This window comes from Rutilus rutilus, assembly GCF_951802725.1.
Source record: "Rutilus rutilus genome assembly, chromosome: 16".
NCBI classification, from domain to species: domain Eukaryota; kingdom Metazoa; phylum Chordata; class Actinopteri; order Cypriniformes; family Leuciscidae; genus Rutilus; species Rutilus rutilus.
In genome coordinates, this window is record NC_140224.1 from 20,832,808 (window position 1) to 20,854,557 (window position 21,750).

A 21,750-nucleotide genomic window follows, 5' to 3' on the forward strand; every position below is an offset into this window, starting at 1 on the left:
GTTTGTATTTTGAGACTACTTGGTTCCTTTCGTTGTAATCAGCCTCAGACGTACATCCAGGAAACTTAATACGGTCAATATGAGAGAATAATATAGTCTCAAAAGACAATTCGAAACACCTGTCTTGACCAAAACAGGAAAAATCTACAAAATGATCTTGGTAAAAATCTCAAATTTAAAAACACATGGGACTCAGTGACTAGTTGACCATTACCAAACCAAGTGGAAGAACTCAAAACCAGTGTGAGCAGGAACAGCAGCACAAACAGAAGAGCAGCTGGTCCAACACATTGTCTAGCTAAATATATGTAATATAATACACTTATCATTGCACAGACCTACTGTAAACAGATCATTGTCTCATCAAAGCTGACAAACCCAGAACCTGGCTTCATTTAAATGAATTCACAAAAGCCATCATCAGATTTGGAATTCTTTTAATTCACTGTCAGAACAAGTGTTCACATAAACCTCATAAACAACCATGTGTACTACAAATTCTGGTTCCATATATATCCACGTAAATTGTTGACAGGATGAGAAAGCTGTACATTAATTGCATTTCAGATTTTATTTGTTTTAGCTTTTCTTTTCAGAACACGTCCTGTGACCTTTGTTGTTTTCTTGGCCAGTTTTTTGTCTTTTACAGTTTTCTTAAGTCCTTTGCTAGCAGGCTTGGGTGCTTTTTTCAATCCTTTTTTGGATATGCCCTGTAAAAAAAAAAAAATATTAAAAATAAATAAAATCACAACCAACACCATTATAGTTGTTATTCGATCTACGTCATCAATGTTCGCAGCGGCCATGTTGTTGACATAGAAACCACGGCAACTGTTAGTCTGTCAATTGACAAGCGAGGCAGCGTCGGTATTATCGCTGTATTTTTTTTTAAAACAGCGCGATGGTGTGGTGTGTAATACAGTGGTTCTCAATTCCAGTCCTCGGGACCCGCTGCTCTGCACATTTTGTATGTCTCCCTTATTTAACACACCTGAACCAGATCATCAGCTCATTAGGAGAGACTCCATGAACTGAACTGAGTGTGTCAGATACGAGAGACATACAAAATGTGCAGAGCAAGGGGTCCCGAGGACTGGAATTGAGAACCACTGGTGTAATACACGGCTGTTCTAACAACAGCAATAAGAACCCCGGAGTTAGTTTTTATGCGATACCGACTGTCAGAAAACGTGAAGGGAAGGAGACAGAGGAGTTGAGCCAGCGCAGGAGAGACTTGTGGCTAGCTAGGATAAATAGGCTAAACTTTCAGCCAACTCCCCACAGCAAACTCTGTTCCCATCATTTTACCACAGGTAACGTTAGGGATATATGCCTCACAGCAAAGTCGGTTCCCATCATTTTATCACATGTAGGCTAACGTTACAGTTTTTAGATAACTTAACGTTACCTCACAGCAAAGTCTGTCCCCATAATTTTATCACATATGGTTAGCTGTAAGCAGTGGCTGAAACTGCTCTTTCAAATAGAGGAAGCTGCCATAAATTGAGAAAATTGTTAAATTAGTATTAACACGATATTGTCCTTTGTGGGCTTAAGTTAGCCAGATCCCCAAAACACAGTTTATACCTACACTGAGAATTTTCAGGCATGATCAGACATCAGTATAGTTATAAATATCCGGATAAGTTACGGCTGGCAATAAGGACGGATCTTTACTTAAGGCTATTGGGTCTATTTGTATGGAAGATTGTTTCCGCCAATGAATAATAAATAAATAATAATAATTGCGACTTTTTATCTCACAATTCTGACTTTTTCTCACAATTGCGATATATCAAGTCAGACTTGTGAGAAATAAAGTCGCAATTGCGAGATATAAAGTCAGAATTGCGTGTTATAATGTCGCAATTCTGGGAAATAAAGTGGCAATTGCGAGATATAAAGTCGCAATTCTGAGAAATAGTCGCAATTGGGAGATATAAAGTCAGAATTGTGAGATATAAACTATTCTGAGGTAAAAAAAAAAAAAAGTCAGTTTTTTTTTTTCCTTAGAATTGGACTTTATATGAGTATATATCTCACAATTCTGAGAAAAGATGTCAGAATTGCGAGATATAAACTCGCAATTGCGTGTTATAAAGTCAGAATTGCGTGATATAAAGTCGCAATTGCGAGAAAAAAAACACGCAATTCTGACTTTATATCTCGCAATTCTGACTTTATAACACGCAATTCTGACTTTATAACACGCAATTCTGACTTTATAACACGCAATTCTGACTTTATATCTCGCAATTCTGACTTTATATCTCGCAATTCTGACTTTATAACACGCAATTCTGACTTTATAACACGCAATTCTGACTTTATATCTCGCAATTCTGACTTTATAACACGCAATTGCGACTTTATTTCACGCAATTCTGACTTTATATCTCGCAATTCTGAGAAATAAAGTCAGAATTGCGAGCTGTAAACTCACAATTGTGAGATAAAAAGTCGCAATTATCTTTTAAAATGTTTTATTTTGTGGCGGAAACAAGCTTCCATAATTTGATATGGGTCCACACCAACCAAGCTTATCTTCTCTTGATACCGACGAGATGAAGCCATTAGGCTACTGCTCCCCTCAACTCAAATCTGCGTGCGGCTAGGGGCAGGACAGATGTCATGTCAACAATATGGCCACGGTTAGCTACTTCCGGTGTTTGCGAATAAGGCCTATTGCATTACCATCCATGCAGTGTAAATACTAGTTTTACTAACAGTCCCTTGTGAGACGTGCAGACACTGACCTCCCGTTTTGGCTTTTTGGTTGGCGTCTCGATTGGCACCAGCTGTGGTATTTCCTCCTCACAGTCTTCATCTTTCTCCGTCTCTTTAGTGATCGGCTCTGATACTTCTGTTTTCTTATTTTCGCTCTTCCTCTTTTGTGCTCCCTAAAAGTTAAAGGGTAAAACAAATGACTTCTCATTTTACAAAAGTATTTTTGGACACATATCCGGTTTGCCTTTAAGCAGCTTCACCTTTGTAGGATGAGCTTTCTTCTGGGCCTCCTCCACCACTGCAAGATGACTCAAATCAGAGGTGTAGATGGGCAGAGCAACTGAGTTCTGACTCTTCAAATGGATGATTTTTACGTTTCTTCCTGTCTGAGAGGGAAACATAGATTCAAGGTTGTAGGTCAAAACTTGGGGAACAGAAACACACATCCCATTAAAACACAAGGAGATGCAAAGACATAATGGTAGCGAATGATACTGTGAAAAGAAAGCAGGCTGGTTACATGCATAAAACTCTTGACCCGCTCTACTCACTGTTGCTAACTTTGTTGAAATGGTGGAAACCGCCATGGTCACATTCTCGACTATCTCATCTGCCGTCATGTTTGAATGTGCTACACGTGCCATGCTGCAAAGGTAAATCACACAATCAGGAAAACTGAAAACATTTTTGGATTTTGGAGGAAAAAAAGAACAAAAAAATCTCATGTTTCATAGTTTGTAGGGACAAGTTCCAACAGATAAGGAGACCCGTCTGGATACACTATGAGTTACTATTGCACATTTTTTACCCATATCCAGCTGTTATGAAGCAGGACATGGTTTGCTGTAGTGCTTCTACATACTGTAACTCTATCAAATGTTCATACCAACAGGAGCCTTTGTTTGAGACACAGAGGGTGGTGCCTTGAATGAGGAGCTCCATGTATCTGGCCAGATTTTTACTCTCTAGATCCACCGACAGAGGAGCCCTGACACAGAGGAAGAATAATAATCAACTTTATTTTTATAGCGCCTTTAAAAGTAGCATCTTACAAGAATATGATCACATAAAACATATAATTAACAATGCATTAATGAAAGTGAAACAGACAAACATAAAATACCAAATAAAAACAGACTATGTGTCTATTGTCAATAGTGTAGAGATGCATTTCATACAGCTCACACAGACGTCACTTTCAAATAGGGATGCAGATATCTGTTCAGTTTTCATGTTATTGCCCCAATAAGAAAATTAGGACAATATTTTAAAGCCGATAAATAATGGATTATTTCCTTCAGCGGAGACACTTCACTACATACAGGTCAAAAGTTTGGAAACATTACTATTTTTTATGTTTTTGAAAGAAGTTCTTCTGCTCATCAAACCTGCATTTATTTGATCAAAAATACAGAAAAAAAAAAAAGTAATATTGTGATATATTATTACAATTTAAAATAATTGGTTTTCAATTTATTATACTTTAAATTATCATTTATTTCTGTGATGCAAAGCTGAATTTTCAGAATCATTACTCCAGTCTATCACATGATCCTTTAGAAATCATTCTAATATGATGATTCATTATCAAAGTTGGAAACAGTTCTGCTGCTTAATATTTTTTTCATAACCTGTGATGCTTTTTTAGGATACTTTGAAGAATAAAAAGTAAAAAAATAAAAATAAAAAAGCAGCACATTTTTTAAAAATAGAAATCTTTTCTAACAACAATATACACTACTGGTCAGTAATCTGGAGTCAGTACTTTTTTTACTTTCTTTTTTTTAAATAAATCAATACTTTTATTCAGCAAGGATGTGTTAAATTGATAGTAAAGTAGATTTATATTATTAGAAAATATTTTTTTATTTTGAATAAATGCAGTTCTTTTTTAACCTTTTATTCATCAAATATATTAGGCAGCAGAATTGTTTCCAACACTCATAATAAATCAGAATATTAGAATGATTTCTAAAGGATCATGTGATAGACTGGATGTCACATGTGACACTGAGTAATGATGCTGAAAATTCAGCTTTGCATCACAGGAATAAATTACTTTTTAAAGTATATTCAAATAGAAAACTATTATTTTAAGTTGTAATAATATTTCACAATATTACTGTTTTTTTTCTGTATTTTTGATCAAATAAACGCAGCCTTGATAAGCATTAGAGACTTCTTTCAAAAATATAAAAAAAACGTAATGTTTCCAAACTTTTGACCTGTACTGTATATATACACATACACATATATGATTTATCTCATATAGGAAGCGTTTGGTTAAGTTAATTAAAGCGGTAGTAAAGCACTTACCGGTGATCATCTTTAGCTAACAGTAATGAATGACGACATTAATTACTATGATTAGGACTGTCATATTACGTAACATTATGAAGAGAACACTATTGTGATAAAACCCTGTGAATTCTTTGGGTTTAGTTGCCGTGTTTCAGCGCGTTGTTGCGGGAAGAGCGAATCCACAACAGGAATTACACATTCTTAGTTCAAGTTCACTTGTGCATTTGCGTCATTTTGTGCAGATATAAGTTGCAAAATTATATTTATGTTGTTTATATCTGATTATTTTCATATATGATGCATTTCATTGAATTAATTAACCCGTGAACAAAGCGCTTCAGTTTCTGTTTATTCAGACTGTTTATTCAGCTCTTCAACGCACACACTAAGTGCAGTTATTTGAAACAGTATAGCTACAATTAATTTTAGATGTTTCTTTTTCAAAAACATTGATGCATTTTTAATAATAACCAGCACTTATTTTTTAACAATATGGTTTAATTAAAATCATTTTATTATTGTTCATGCTATTCCATTTTATTTATGGCACATTCATTTTGATTCTTTATCTGCAAGTAATGTTGTCCAATGACTTTTTTTTTTATAAAGAAAGTTAGCCATAGGAGTGTAAACATTTTAAAAGGGCCTGGTTTCACAGACAGGGTTTAGATTAAGCCAAGATTAGGCCTAAGTTCAATTAAGCTTTTATAAATGCGCCCCCGAAAAAAAACATTACTGGTGTGCATCTTGAGACAAAACAATGGTTTTGCTTTCAAACAGCTTTTAAAACAGCCTAAAAAAGCATTTTAGTCCGGGACTAGCTTAAACATTGAAACTGGGGGAAGGAATCTTACACTTGCTCAAACTAGGCTACTGTATTGTATATATGTGATTTATGTTGAAGTGCTTGGGACAAGGCTTTTAATGGTGAGCCTTTTGTTTTTTATAATCAGGCTCTTAAAAAAATTGCCAAAATAGCAAATAAAATGCCTTTTAATATAATTCTAAATACATCCCCCTACATAACGTGGTACAAGTCTTTTTGTTGCAAAATCTTTATACAGATTTTTAAAAAGGTAAAGAATAACTTATAACTTAAGTATAATAATAACTTATATTGGCATTAATGAACCTTTTTTCTTTCTGAACTGAAGCAACTTAGGTTTACTTGGTTATCCATACATTTTTTTAGTTTTTTGTTTTAAATCATGCTAAAATATGAATATCAAATATGATACAAAAGGCTTTTGTGGAATGTGTATCTGTATATCCATCAATCAACATTGTACTGCATTGCATTATTTGTTTATTCCCCACAGTAAAAACAACAGAGCTTTGATCATAAAACTAAAGCTTTTACATTTCTAATGTATACAATGCATATCAATTCTGAACTATTTTTTGTTTTGTTGTGTATTTAAATGCAAACTTACTTCTTCCTTTCATAGAAATGTTTTCCAACGTGGGAGGGTAACCTGCGTCGAATACGTGCGTCTGCCAGAAACAAATCAAAGTTGCCTAGCAATCTTCTTTTGGCTTCAAACGGCTTATACTCGGTTCTCAAAACCTTAAAGGGAATCACCTAACAAGAGAAAATATGTATGTAAACCTAAACGTACTTTTACATATGTTCCAATACATAGTGTCACATAAAATGGCCCTGGCTTGGTTGTTTCAAAGTTTGTAGAGACAAGTTCCAATAGAGGAGACTCGTCTGGATACACTCTGAGGTACTTTAGCACTTTTTAACCCACGACCAGCACTGAGACAGAAGGACAGGGTTTGCTGAAATGCATTTGCATATAGTAAACTATAATAATTGCTGAAAGCATTGAAGGATCAGACAGATGAAATACCTCTATGCCATGTTTGAAGCCTCTCTCAGTGAGTAACTTCTTGTAGAATCTCTCCGTCTGTTCTGAAGTCATGTTGGGTTCATCTCTGGTGAAGAGACACACGTCTCCTGTTTCTTTCCTCAGTCCATGGGGTAAAGGACTGTCGGACAAAGCACATTTGGTAAGAGCGGATAACTAATTTGGTAACATACTTAAGTTCATTATGTCTAAATTAATGACTCTGCTTTGAAACACTTACATGCGAATGGTTTGCTCCTTCTTAGGGATTTTCCATTGAGTAAACAGTAGGAAGACAGCCTGACCCTCATTCTGGAAGAGTTTCTGGGACGAGGAGCTGCTCTTTATATACGCCTGTAATGCCTGTGCAGCTTTCTTCACCTGTAATAAATTTTTGAACTAAATTAAGAGTCTTTTAAACCGTTTCCAACGTCAGAAACCGCCATAGAATCAGTCATTGTTATAGTCATAAACAACGCCAGAAACAGCCATAGAATCAGTATTGTTATAGTCATAAACAATGTAACTTCATTGGGCATATACATAACATGTCAACGCAAACATAATACATGTTTTTATATCTAAACTTCGACAAATTGGTTGCCGCGCTTATAACGCAATTAACAAACTTGCAGCATTGTTTGTTAATAGATTTTGACAAGGTACCCACCCAATCGGAAATATACACACAAACAAAACTGGTAAAACATAACAAATATGAGAGGAAACTATCAAATATAGCTCGTTTACCTGAGTCCGATCGAGAGCCAATTCTTCTCGTGGGGACTCCATTCTGCACGTGTGTAAAGGAAGCACAGGACGCATGCGCATTTCCGGTAAACGTCACATAGACTTTTATTTTGAAAAATGTATTAGATAGTGGGATGCTTCATGAGTTAGTCACTTTCCTGCAGCACAACAAACCCATTTTTGCACCCAGGCCTACTTTAAATGGAGTAAAACATTTGCAGACCTAGCAAATGGATGGTTTAATATTATATTCTGTCATTTTTTTATATATTTTATAACGTATTTATAATAATAATAATAATATCAAAAATGTAAAATGATTAAATATAATTTAAAATGATTAGAAAACAGATTCCCCAAATTCTCCATTTCTTGTTAACGTTTATAAGTTTACAAATATATACATTTTAAAATGGACTATAAGTAAGTGTAAGCAAAAATAAAATACCATTAATGAAACAGTGGCACATTATTTTCTGCATTATCATTCCCATTTGGCCTTCAAGCTTCCTTATCTGCTTTAATTAAATCATTGACCTTTTTCACTTTTCCGGGTTTCTCAGAAATCGAAGTCATCATAGTTGAGTAAACTTCTATAGTGGTGAATGAGAGACTACATTAAATATATATTTTTGTGTTCCCATTTGCTCAAATAGCAAAAGAAAAACTCTACAATAGTGTTTTCACAACTTTCAAAAATGGGGAAAAAGTAGAGAGAGATTGAAAACGGCAGTCAGAAGATAGAAAGATGTCAATTTGATGCAAAGGTAATATCATAGAAGGTATAGTGTTATAAGTGTACATAAAAAAAAAAAAATATATATATATATATATATATAAAATACCTTGCAGGATTTACAATGCTGATGACCCTTAAAGCACGTCATCACAGTCTGTGAGAAAGGTCCATTGACCATAGTGCATTAGCAGAATAATGCAAAATTTGTCAACTACAATGTGAGTTCCAGGATATTGAACACTATATAAACACATATATAAACAAACCACTTTCATTTAAAGTCATTTTAGTGTTTTATTTTTTTGGAAGTTTGATGTTTACATCCCCAACCGGAGTGTACAGAATTTACACCAGCTGATGTGACATGTTCTTTTTTTAACCACATGGGTGTATTTGTCATTTGCTATGTAATGACATCACAGTAAACAAATTCATCTGCTCATCTGGTGTATGATTACATCTCTACATAAGTTTCAATTTATTTGAAGGACAAGGCCTCTTGTATGACCTGATCTTGACAATTACGACTCTTGCAGGGCTTTCAAGGTAAAGAGCAAGGGTATTGGCAAGCTCTGACCCTGTATGGACCCCTTTCATGCCATAATGAAACAGTCAGCAATCTCGAACTATCCAGATGATGTTGTTATAAAGTGATATGCAATCAGAAACCCTGCTTTCTTGTGTGGGGGGGAAATGATCTAAATGTTATGTTTGAACGGCATCAAAAAGAGGCACCTCTCAAAGAGATGACACTAAGACTCCCTCAGTAAGTCATCTGCATTTTAACATGAAATTAAAAGGCCAATGCCTTAAAAGAAAATTGCATCCACTTTACGATTGAATATGTACCAGTAGAGAGGAACTGGCTCTAAAAATTGGGCTACATGAGTGGCATAGCTGAGCTCTCAATATGAGAAAGCTGTCACACTGAGCTTGTCTTTCTATATTAATGTTCTTCCTAAAAATTTATTCTGTCACTTTGATAATGTCCTTTTTCCAAACTAATTTTCTTAGACTGATCCACAGTGGGAAGATGGAGCAGTTTGGAGGACATCTGGCAGGCACACATCACTGCATCCTCAATCCCAGAGTGCACCACGGAAGTCCTTCTGTCCGCATTTAGTCCTTCTCAGGTACCAACTTCAGCACCTTGCCAATTGCGATTGTCTTACCTAAAAAAAAAAACCTCTTCATTTTAGTATTCAGGGACTATTACATTTGAATTGTCATGTTATATTTTCTTGATATCTTACCCTCATCCCTCAAGGTGAAACGTCCCATCTGAGGGAAGTCTTTAAAAGTCTCTAAGCAGATAGTTCCTGCAGCCCTAAGACGGGCGATGCATACTTGGTCTTGTTTGACGAAGCGTGGGCGAGTCTTGCTCTTTTCTCCTGTCTTCTTGTCCACCAGACAGATTAACGCCTATTCGTAGAGGTTTTTGAGGAACATGACAGTTACATATTTTAGGCTACCAAACCGTGGTGCTCTCTATCGTGGAGATTTGAATGAACGTTTCACACCTTTACGTCTGAATATTTTAGAAGTGCACACAAAATAACTTACTGTTATCTGCACTTCTTCTATGCAGGTATGTATGTGTAGTACTGCATTGTAACCTGGGCATATAATGGATTTGTGTTCAATAATGACAATCTGTTAACAAGAACAAAGAAAAAAAGCTATTAGATCTTCCAAAAAGTGAGATGGTATTCATAATCTTTACCGTCAGAGCTGGAATCATTACCTGGGCATCAAAAGTGCGCCCTGAGTGACAGAGGTTCTCAGCATTGCATAGGATAAATCCTGGGAGAATCTCTTCCTCCTCGATGCCTTTGAGCCGGAGCTTCAGGTTTTCACCAGGCGAGGCGTACTCCGTCTCCACATCATCAGAGAGAAGACTCAACACCTCCACTGTGTTCTGGGGAAATAAGAACAAACAGTGTTTTAGACGTTGACTGTTATCATTGATCATAATGGGTATTAAAGGTTGTATCAGCGATTTCATAGTTTCAAAATAGATTTCAAAATAAATAGTGTCCCAACCAATCACCGACAGGGGTGGGGGTGTTGTGAGGTTTTCGCGTGCAGCCGTCATAGGCAGCCGTGCACAAACGCAAAACCTCACAACACCCACCCCTGTCGGTGATTGGTTGGGACACTATTTATTTTGGTTTTGAGTGGTGGTGAAACCAACTGTTTTTGTGTGCAGATCTCAGAGCCTAGGCTGCCTACAGAGACGTGGCTTTTTGACGGCATTCTTATGGGGCGGGCAGCTAGCGGATCGTTAGATGGATTTGATCATTTATGTTTGGGCCTGAAATCGCTGATACAACCTTTAAATTCATAATGGTTACGATAAAAACATTGTTTTTGTACCTAACAAAACAAGAAGGAAATTCTCTCAAGCATACTGTTGTTTTGCCTTTGTCTTACCCGATTTGGCATCATAATAAGTTGTTGTGCTTTCCCGATACTCCCAGACTCAAGTTTTCCAAGCACCACAGTGCCCATGTCCTGCACAAGAGATTATAAAGCAGCATTATGGACTCCATCGGCTGATATTAGAGACTTAATTTTTTTTTTACGCCTCCTTTTTTACATTTAGATTAACTTTAAGTGAAAGTTAAATGATGGCAGAGGTCATCTTTAAAAAAATAGTAATAAACACCATATACCATTATAATGTTGTGATGCCTAAATTCACATGTAGCATTTAAAAGTGTTATTCATTTAGACAGAATACTCTAGAATTTTAGTGGCACCCATAACATGAAAACAAACATCTCATAAGAGAAAATAACTATTTTAAATGTTTTATTCTATAAATATAAGAGCTGTCAAACCGATTAATCGCGATTAATCACATCTAACAAACATTTGTGTTTATTTAATATATGTGTGTGTAAATGCACACACACATATATGTATGTACATATATGTATATATATGTGTGTGTATGCATACAGACTTTTATGTTAGATGCGATTCATCGCGAATACATATATTTTTATATTTTATCTGCCATGATTTAACACTCAGTAAAGGTTATCTTGAAAAAACATGAATAATTTAATATCCCTACTTTATAACAACTACATTTATAATGTTGTGATGCCTAAATTGACTTGTAGCATTTGGGTGTCAAGCGTATTTGAAGATGTTTTCTATCCAATTACTGACACTTCAATCTGATGATGACTGCCAGCTCTAGCAAAGAAACTAAGCAAGACTTTAATTAACTTGAACTTAATCTCATTACATGTGCTGAACACAGAGCTTAGTTTAGCTTATTGGTTTCATAATACTGAACAAATGTTGTCTCACTGGGAAGAGAACAGCTGAGAAAACAATTTCCTCATTCCATTATACTAGATGCTTTCCAGCCAAAACACTCCTTTAAATAATTGGAAATCGTCAGCAGAAACTGAGACAATAGCAGTAAGACACTATTTGATAGACACTCAGAATATTATATTTTAGAATAACAGATGCCGTTTTGAAATGCATACTGCATGTGCAAATGTCATTAAGCTTGACATGAAATGTTAAGATATCAATACCATCTTTCACTTACCTTGTATTTATCCACAATAGCCAATCTGATGGGACCATCAGTTGGTCTGGTGAAGTTTGGCAGGCTGTCCAGATGTGGAATGAAAGGCAATCCCCTATAAAAGTTCAGAGTTGAAGTAAACTGCCAATTGTCACTCGGATTTCACCTTCATATGTTCACAGTAGCCTGAAAAATGACTTACGTGTACCAGGGGCACAACTCAGAAGTTTCTTTCAGGTTGGCTCCTGTCATTCCGGAGCAGGGCATGAAGTGAATGTCTTTCTTTGGATTAAAGCCCACTTTCTTCAGAAACGGCACTAACTTCTCTTTACATTCCTCGTATCTGTGGGGGTAAATGTATAGTAATTGGTAAAAGAAGGACCAGATACAAGGATAAAAAAATGATAGAAATCAAACTCTATTTAATTCACCTATCCAAACTCCAGTTCACAGTGGGATCGTCCATTTTGTTGACGAGGACTATCAGATGTTTGACTCCAGCTGTTTTGGCCAGCATGGCATGCTCCCTCGTCTGACCTCCCTTTTCAAAACCGGTCTCAAACTCACCCTTCCTGGCAGAGATGACCTGAAGAAAAGGAAAATTATGTTTTCTTAAGTGTCAATAAATGCTATTATTTTCTTTTTTTTTTATTTTCATTTATATGTACACTAGCGTACAAAAGTTTGGGGTCGGTAATGTTTTTGTACTTTTTTTTTTTTTATTGTCGCCAAGGCAGCTTTTTTTTTTTTTATCAAAAATACAGTAAAACATTAATATTGCAAAATATGGTTACAATTTAAAATAACTTAACTATTTTAATATATTTTAAGATCAGCATTTATTTGAAAAATAATAATAATTATAAAACATTGTAAATGTACTTTCACTTTTGATTAATTTAACTTAATTGTTATATTAATTTCGTATTAAATACTATATATTAGTATGTCTAATAATTGTATCTTAAAGTAAAAATATTTTAAAGTGAAAAAAAATAAAAATAAATAGACATTTACAGAATTAAAATGCTTTGCTTAGTATTTTTGTCTGGTTTCCAGTCCAAATATCTAAAATTTCTTAAATCAAGATGCATTAACTAGATAAGTAAAATTAGATAAGATATTATATCTTGTTTTCTGGGGGAATTGATCAAAATTAAGTGAGTTTTTGCTTAAAACAAGCAAAATGATCTGTCCATGGGGTAAGAAAAATTATTCAGAAACAAGATTATTTTTCTTACCCCATGGACAGATAATTTTGCTTGTTTTAAGCAAAAACTCTTATCAAAAAGGTAACACTTTAATTGAAGGGGTGTGCATAAGACTGACATGACACCTTCATAATCATGATATGACACATGTCATGAATATGAAGGAGGTTTTATGCATGTTTATGACAACTGTCATTTAATGTCATTCGCTCAATAATGTCATTTTTAATGCAAAGATAACATTGTTTGAGATGTCTTTGTTATGACAACTTGACATAAACCAATACATCATAACCTGTCAGTGTCTTTGTCATGACAACTTGACATTACCAAGACAGTCATAAATATGTCATAAACAAGCAGATTAATCATCAAACTTAAGAAACCACTTAGCTTTATGGGTTAACATTACATTATATTACTGACCACTTTTTTTTTTTTTTAGTGGTACAAATTGAATTTGTCATTAAAAAAAGTGGTCAGAAATATATTCATGACACAATTATAATGGTATCATGACAGCCAATGTCAAAACCAACCACATGACAGTTTAATGTAATGTTAACCCATAATACTAAGTAGTTTAAGTTTGATGATTAATCTGCTATGTCATGTGTATGACACATTTATGACAGATTATGATGTATTGGTTTATGTCAAGATGTCATAACAAAGACATCTGAAACAATGTCATATATACACGTGTGCCATGTCATGATGATGAAGGTGTCATGTCAGTCTTATGCACACCCCTTCAAGTAAAGTGTTACCAAAATATCTTATGGCATTTAACTACTTTAGTAAATGCATCTTGATTTAAGAATTTTTTTATATATTTGGACTGGAAACAAAACAAAAATAGTAAGTAAGAAAAGCATTTTTTGCAGCGCAACAATCGGCTGTAGGCGTTTCAAGAGGAACTCACCAGCACTGCCAAATCAGCTTGGGATGCCCCCCCAATCATGTTGGGTACAAAGCTTTTATGGCCCGGGGCGTCAAGTATAGTAAAGTGCTTTTTCTCAGTCTCAAAGTAGGCTCTTCCAACTTCTACTGTTTTCCCCTTGTCTCTTTCCTCTTGGTTTGTGTCTAGAGCCCAGGAAAGATACCTGCAAGGATAAACATGAATGAGATGTCATTTCAACCCAGATCGCATCATGAGAACAAATATTTCACTCAAAAAATCCAAGAATATGTGTAAAAGCTCATATAGACATCTAAAAGTGACTATACCATTAGGTTTCTTATCTTAGAAAAAGCCTTTTAACCAATCCCCATGTTTGTCACATGATGTACACTACAGTGCCATTCAAAAGTTTAGGGTGAGTAAGATTTAAAAAATATATATTATAATAATAATAATTGATTAAAAGTAGCAGTAAAGACAATTATAATGTTACAAAACAAATGTTGAATTTCCTGAAGATCCATAAAAATGTGTCACAATTTCCACAAGTAGCACAACTGTTTTCAACATTGATAATAGCACCATCTTGAGCACCAAATCAACATAATAGAATGATTTCTGTAGAACCATGTGACACTGAAGACTGAAGTAAATTCAGCTTTGCCTTTAAAGGAATAGATTTTATTTAAAAAATTTTGTATAAATTATTTTAAATTGTAATAATATTTCACAATATTACTGTTTTTACTGTATTTTGATCAAATAAATGCAGGATAAGAGACTTAACGACCCCAAACTTTTGATCAGTAGTGTAATATTATGAAAAGGCATGGAAAGAAAGGCATAAATAAATGTTTACCAAGTCTCTCTGTTCTTCTCTTTTGCCTCCCGTTCATATTTCTCCAGCGTTCTTTTGTCCACCATACCAGTTAGATACCTTAATGGTAAACAATTAAATATGCATTTTTTCACATCATATATCATAATGTATAACTGAAGGTTATAGCAGTCAAGTCTTTGTTATAAAGAATCATGGTTCACTCACATAATCTGTCCACCAATCGTAGACTTGCCTGCATCTGTATAAAAGAAAAAGAAATCAGTAATAAATAATTTGTGCACCAGCCACTCTGGCTAGTGGTTTTGAAAACTTGCTAGCCAATCAGCAATTTCACTGGCCATAATTTTGTATCTGGAAAATTATGTTTTTTTACATGTGTGTATATGTTTATGTATATGTATATATGTTTATGTATATGTATATATGTTTGTGTGTGTGTATATATATATATATATATATATATATATATATATATATATATATATATATATATATATATATATATATATATATATATATATATATATATATATATACACACATATATACACACACACACATATGTATATAATATGTAAATAAATACAATAATATATAAATACACAAACTTTTATTTTAGAATCGAATAATCGTGATTAATCGATCCGACAGCACTAAAACAAATCTATATGATCAAATTGTATATATAAAATTATTTTATTTACAAGTTGTGTGTTTGTGCACCTGTTTCTGAATATTGCTTTATCCGAGTAGTCTACACTTAGATCAATTATTATAATGTTAGTTTTAATATGAGAATCACTGCCGTTACATTTTTTTCGTCTGCAGAACAAAGTGAACAAATCATTTTAACTTCCCAGAGGAGGACACGCCCCAACGAATATGTATATACACATCAACTAGTTCTGACATGCATTGTAACCGTAACTGTACACTCACCTAAAGGATTATTAGGAACACCATACTAATACTGTGTTTGACCCCCTTTCGCCTTCAGAACTGCCTTAATTCTACGTGGCATTGATTCAACAAGGTGCTGAAAGCATTCTTTAGAAATGTTGGCCCATATTGATAGGATAGCATCTTGCAGTTGATGGAGATTTGTGGGATGCACATCCAGGGCACGAAGCTCCCGTTCCACCACATCCCAAAGATGCTCTATTGGGTTGAGATCTGGTGACTGTGGGGGCCATTTTAGTACAGTGAACTCATTGTCATGTTCAAGAAACCAATTTGAAATGATTCGAGCTTTGTGACATGGTGCATTATCCTGCTGGAAGTAGCCATCAGAGGATGGGTACATGGTGGTCATAAAGGGATGGACATGGTCAGAAACAATGCTCAGGTAGGCCGTGGCATTTAAACGATGCCCAATTGGCACTAAGGGGCCTAAAGTGTGCCAAGAAAACATCCCCCACACCATTACACCACCACCACCAGCCTGCACAGTGGTAACAAGGCATGATGGATCCATGTTCTCATTCTGTTTACGCCAAATTCTGACTCTACCATCTGAATGTCTCAACAGAAATCGAGACTCATCAGACCAGGCAACATTTTTCCAGTCTTCAACTGTCCAATTTTGGTGAGCTCGTGCAAATTGTAGCCTCTTTTTCCTATTTGTAGTGGAGATGAGTGGTACCCGGTGGGGTCTTCTGCTGTTGTAGCCCGTCCGCCTCAAGGTTGTGCGTGTTGTGGCTTCACAAATGCTTTGCTGCATACCTCGGTTGTAACGAGTGGTTATTTCAGTCAAAGTTGCTCTTCTATCAGCTTGAATCAGTCGGCCCATTCTCCTCTGACCTCTAGCATCAACAAGGCATTTTCGCCCACAGGACTGCCGCATACTGGATGTTTTTCCCTTTTCACACCATTCTTTGTAAACCCTAGAAATGGTTGTGCGTGAAAATCCCAGTAACTGAGCAGATTGTGAAATACTCAGACCGGCCCGTCTGGCACCAACAACCATGCCACGCTCAAAATTGCTTAAATCACCTTTCTTTCCCATTCTGACATTCAGTTTGGAGTTCAGGAGATTGTCTTGACCAGGACCACACCCCTAAATGCATTGAAGCAACTGCCATGTGATTGGTTGATTAGATAATTGCATTAATGAGAAATTGAACAGGTGTTCCTAATAATCCTTTAGGTGAGTGTATATTCCAACTGTATATTCCTGTATATAAATAACTGTAAATTTAAATGACACTAAAAACACGTTAACATACCCACATGTCCAATGAACACAACATTCACATGTTCTTTCTTAGGGGCATCTGGTAGAGGAGGAGGCAGCTTGGGGGTCGGCATCTCTTCATCCTCCTCCATCATTTCATCCTGCTCCTCATCCCTACAGCATCCAGTGTCAGCCGGGGATCCACCTCCTGGTTCCTCCTCATCCCGCTCCCCCTTCTGCTCCCACGTCTCCACTGCGCTGGCATCTGTCTCTCCGTTCTCCACTGCAGCTGTGGGGACAGTCACAGCAACATGTTTCAATGTTAAAACTTACTAAAACACAATGACCTGTTCCCAGAAAATATAGAAACAAGCCAACAAAAATGCGTCTTAACACTCAGCATCTAACGTGGTCCTTCAATCATAAGCGGTGTCATTTCAGTTTTCTCACCCTCATGTTGTTCCAAAACTGTATTCTGTGACAATGGAAGTCAACCAATGTTCCAATGTTATTTGTTTACCAATGTTCTTCAAAATATCAACAAAGAAAAGAAAAGAAATGCAATACAGGTTTGGAACGACATCAGGGTAAGTAAATGATAGAATTTCTATTTTTGGGTGGAGTATCTATTTGCCAAAAAAAGAAGAAATCACTTATCAATATATTCATTTAAAAATAAAAATGTAAATAAATAAAGCACTTTTTAAATAAATAAATAAAAATTATTAATTATTTAATGTTTAACCCTCTGGTGCTGGTCAAAAAGGATCAACTCTTTTTTTATGAAATTAATGTACTATATGTTTCTTACATTAACGGTACTAAATTATATTCATGGAATATGTATGATCCCTTTATTACCTTAAGTTTGGTATCTTTTAAAAAAAGACACATGGCAGATTATTGCTAAAGTGAAAAATAAAGAAAAATGGAAATAAGTGAAACTAAAAAAAGTTATAGAATTTTAAGTTTATTATTATGAAAAATGCATAAATAAAACGATATTTTAAATTTTTATATGAAATTTATATTTTCCAAAACTACAATCTAAAAATGTTTAAAAAAAAATCTAAACCATAAATCTAAACAAATTGTGTTGCAAATTTGAGGTTGATATCTTTCAGTAAGATTTTGTTTGGGTGCAGTACCAAACATTTCCACTAGATGAAATTCGCTTTCCATTTGTATCCAATAAACAGTACAAGTGTGATTATTTTTTTCAGGACCATTTAACCTTTTTTTCTGTTTTATTTAATTTTAATTTTTTTTGTGTGTTCACATAGCAAATGCCAAAACCTGTCCCAAGTTTCGTACCATTCCGATGAAGTAAAAAATTCTAAAAACCAAAAACATTTTTTCAGTCAAAAATGACTGAAAATCCCCAGAGGGTTAGAGAAATTTCAAATGTAACAAATTATAAATTGATAAAGTTGTATGGACCACTTTTTGTATGATACATGACATTTATAATGCTTTTGCATCCTTTTACAGATGCATGTAAAAGAACAACCAGCACAGTGTGTCTCCTTTTGGGTTCAAAAGAATAAATGCTTAAAGTCCAAAAAGTTTGAGAACCACGTTTTAAGCCAAAAAAGAGATTGATTAAGAGAATTAAGCAGAGGACAGGAAAATGAATTTCAATTAACATATTGTACTGCACAATAATACACAAAATCCAAAATCAAGCTGAGAAACAAGCTACAACAACAAAAATTGAGAAACACATTCATTGTTTTGACAGTTCTGCTTCTCTGAGTCAGTATCTTTGGCTGGAGGTGTAAGTAAGGGATAAATAAGGCCTGTAATTTGAGCACATGAGTGCTGATGTAACAAGTTGTCCTCTGTATGGCTGATGAAGCAGCAATAGTGGAAGTGCAACAATATATCAGAACACAAAACCCAAGCAGAAAAGCAGAGTCTAGTCTTGATAGACAGATATCCATAAAGCATTGACGTACCCACAGGTTCTGAGATCTCCATGCTTGCCACTGCATCAGTGCCTGTGGAGAGAGATATGGGTTATGATGGGAAAACATTAAATCAAACTCACTAATAAATCTGGCAGTTTTGAGACACCACGAAATCAAAATTGACAACTCTTATTTTTTGTATGGAATACTGCAGTATATATTATAAATCATTTATCATTTACAAAACACCCAATTGACAAAATCAAGTCCCTCCTACATTCTTTTAATACCGTTTCACTTGGATCAGTGGTGTGCAGTGGTGTTCTGAAATGAGGAGGCAAAGTCCGCATTTTTTTTTTTATATATCAAATGTAAATTCATATCTCAGTTACACTTAATGTTGCCACATTTTCCTGGTTAAAAAAATTATAATTTTATATACAATTTATTTTGTATTTTTACATTAACGATGTTGTCACGGTCACTACATTTCCCATCATCCTCCCTGGCCCTCACCTGCATGCTCTTCCTCTGTTCATTGTTCAGTTTCTAGCCACTCCTTCATTAGTTAATTTGGTTCAGCTGTATCTTGTTAGTTTCTGTGGTCACTCTCAATGAGTTAATTTACCCCAGCTGTGTCACGTTTCCCTGATCTGTTCTGTGTATTTAAGCCCTCTGTTTCTCCCTGATCCTTGTCTTGTATTTCATGTTTTTGTATTTTGAGTTATTGTTGATGTGTGATTATGTTTCCTGGTCTAATTTCTGAATTTAAGTCTTCTATTAAATCTCCTTCGTCGCGCGCTTGATCTTAACCACCTCACCCGTGAAAGATGTAATTAATGTTTTTTAAAAACAAGTATAAATCTCAAGTTAGTGTTTTTAAGCATTTTTACATTTATTCTAAAATAATAACTAAAGGCAGTAACAATTTAAACAATATTTTTTTGTGTGTGTGAACTAATGTTCAGCTGTTCTTAAGTCACCTTATTGTTGGATCATCAATCAAAGCTCTGTAAACACTGGTCGAAGATACTACTTGAAGATGTACCTTTAATTTCACCAGGCTGATTGCTCATTAAAAACACTCATAAAAACAACAGGAGCGAATTATCCCACGAACCAATCATATCACCTATATATAGGCATTGCCTCCTCTCACGTGACTTTGCCCCATTCATTCTCAATTACTCCTCACCAAACCCACCACATGTTAGGGGGTCTGTTAAAACTCAATGGGCTCAGAGGCAAGAGAGACAGGTCCTCTCGATGTAACTTTACCTGCTGGTGTCGCAGTTAGACAGTGTTACTTTAAAAAAATGTGTGATTTATACACTTTTTAATCTCACATTTTGTAATATTTGCGTTGTTTTATTTTTGTAATATGGATTATATTCTCATCCAAATTTTTTTTGAGGCACTCCTTGGAGGAAACGCCCCAACAGGGAAGAAAAGACTTGCAACATTCATGTCATGCCAACTTTAAGAATAGTTTATGCTATCCACAGACAGCTTAATTAGGTTGTTTAGCTCACTGTTAATATAAGTTACATATAATTTCAATGTACAGGTGAAAACAAACTGGAAAATTTGATTGTAATATTTACAATTTTCTCAAAGTTAGTGTGGAAATGCCTCCTTGTAATTTACCCAAACTAAATAACCTGAAACAGACTGGAGTCAAATATTATCAGCAGTTTATCTGTCTATTAGTATAACTCAATTGTGCGACACAGCTGGTCATGTGACAAACACGCAACACCCATAAAGGGGCGACCCGCTCCTGTGTAGAATAAAACAGCTAGAATAGCGATAAATTGTGTCTTCACCTCATACAGAATTTTAATCATAATGGTGTTCATTTATTTTCGTGTAAACCATTTGAATAAGCACAGAAATCTGATTAAACTTTTTTAAATGAGTGCTAGTTCGTATATTGTGTTATGTACGTCATGCATGTATTAAGTAAATTGTGAAGTCGGCTGCTAAACTGGCTAAGCAAGTCTATCCGGCCTTTAGTTCATGAGTCATAACAGATCGCATGTTTATTGAAGTGCGCTACATTAACATATTATAATGTACACCTGACTATGTATAATGAAAATGTCTTTACTCGACTACGGTAAATATAGCGCTCAGATAAACGCTGGCTTCTGTTTGGCTAGCCCGTTATAAACATTTCCAGCTAAAAGCCCTTTTATGGTCAGACTGCATCAATGCTGTCAGTCGGTTTATTAACGCTGTTAGTTTACCATCAGACGTTTCGTTTTCCGCTGGACCTTGAGAAAGAAAGGATGGTACGAATTCCGGAGCGTTAACGTTGAGCCCGATGAAGGCGGACTGAAGTTCGGTATCAGCCGTGGCCTCAACATCGTCCTCCTGTTCCCACGAATCAGGGGCTATGTCTCTCGAGTCCATAGTGGCTTTAACTAGAATAGCTGACGTTTCTAGCGGGTTGCGCTTTAACCCACAAGGCGGTTTGGACAACAACCAAGTCTGCTGTGTTTTCAGTATCTATTCCAGGTTAATTGATGGATTGGGGAACTCGTAAATGAGCTGAAATGGTTCATGGGGCGCTCGTCTTCTTCATGCGACACCATGGACGTGTAGCTAGTAGTTAGCTGATCCTGAATCTTGCATGCGCGCACTCGCGCAGTGCCTGTGCAGAAACGTGGACTGTGAAAGCAGAGACCCAACGGCCACATCAACAGCTTTTCAAATTAAGACCATCATAGTAAACCTACAAGTACAACATTAAAAAACGGGAATATATTACCAGTAAAAATGTGAC

At 35.4% G+C, this 21,750-nt stretch overlaps 2 protein-coding genes across 3 annotated transcripts; both read right to left on the reverse strand.

Moving 5' to 3' along the window:
- Positions 1 to 420: 420 nt before the first annotated feature.
- Positions 421 to 7,712, reverse strand: rsl1d1 (ribosomal L1 domain containing 1; the record flags this gene model as incomplete). The annotated part of the gene is made up of 9 exons (XM_084434696.1): positions 421 to 710; positions 2,757 to 2,900; positions 2,988 to 3,113; positions 3,279 to 3,372; positions 3,614 to 3,715; positions 6,462 to 6,610; positions 6,885 to 7,023; positions 7,123 to 7,262; positions 7,632 to 7,712. The coding sequence occupies 9 exons, from the start codon at positions 7,710 to 7,712 to the stop codon at positions 564 to 566; spliced, it is 1,122 nt and encodes a 373-aa protein (XP_084290822.1). The 3' UTR covers positions 421 to 563.
- Positions 7,713 to 8,651: 939 nt separating this feature from the next.
- gspt1 (G1 to S phase transition 1) lies at positions 8,652 to 21,662 on the reverse strand. Of its 2 annotated transcripts, none has more exons than XM_084434697.1 (14): positions 21,212 to 21,662; positions 19,011 to 19,052; positions 17,105 to 17,341; positions 15,084 to 15,117; positions 14,898 to 14,975; positions 14,060 to 14,240; positions 12,355 to 12,509; positions 12,126 to 12,266; positions 11,945 to 12,038; positions 10,804 to 10,884; positions 10,115 to 10,288; positions 9,934 to 10,023; positions 9,624 to 9,792; positions 8,652 to 9,542 (listed from the first exon to the last, which is right to left on the reverse strand). In XM_084434697.1, the coding sequence occupies exons 1-14, from the start codon at positions 21,375 to 21,377 to the stop codon at positions 9,490 to 9,492; spliced, it is 1,695 nt and encodes a 564-aa protein (XP_084290823.1). In that variant the 5' UTR covers positions 21,378 to 21,662; the 3' UTR covers positions 8,652 to 9,489. The 2 variants fall into 2 exon arrangements, with proteins under 2 accessions (XP_084290823.1, XP_084290824.1); XM_084434698.1 differs by lacking the exon at positions 21,212 to 21,662 and adding an exon at positions 19,425 to 19,474.
- Between the last annotated feature and the right edge of the window lie 88 nt (positions 21,663 to 21,750).

Bases quoted from the DNA above. Each gene is read 5' to 3' on its own strand.
- gspt1 (XM_084434697.1), bottom strand. From the start codon at position 21,377: ATGGACTCGAGAGACATAGCCCCTGATTCGTGGGAACAGGAGGACGAT. The intron at 19,053-21,211 runs GTAAACTAACAG...CTCTCTCCACAG, and splicing joins GGAAAACGAAACGTCTGATG to GCACTGATGCAGTGGCAAGC. The intron at 12,510-14,059 runs GTGAGTTCCTCT...CCTTTTCTTCAG, and splicing joins AAGCTGATTTGGCAGTGCTG to GTCATCTCTGCCAGGAAGGG.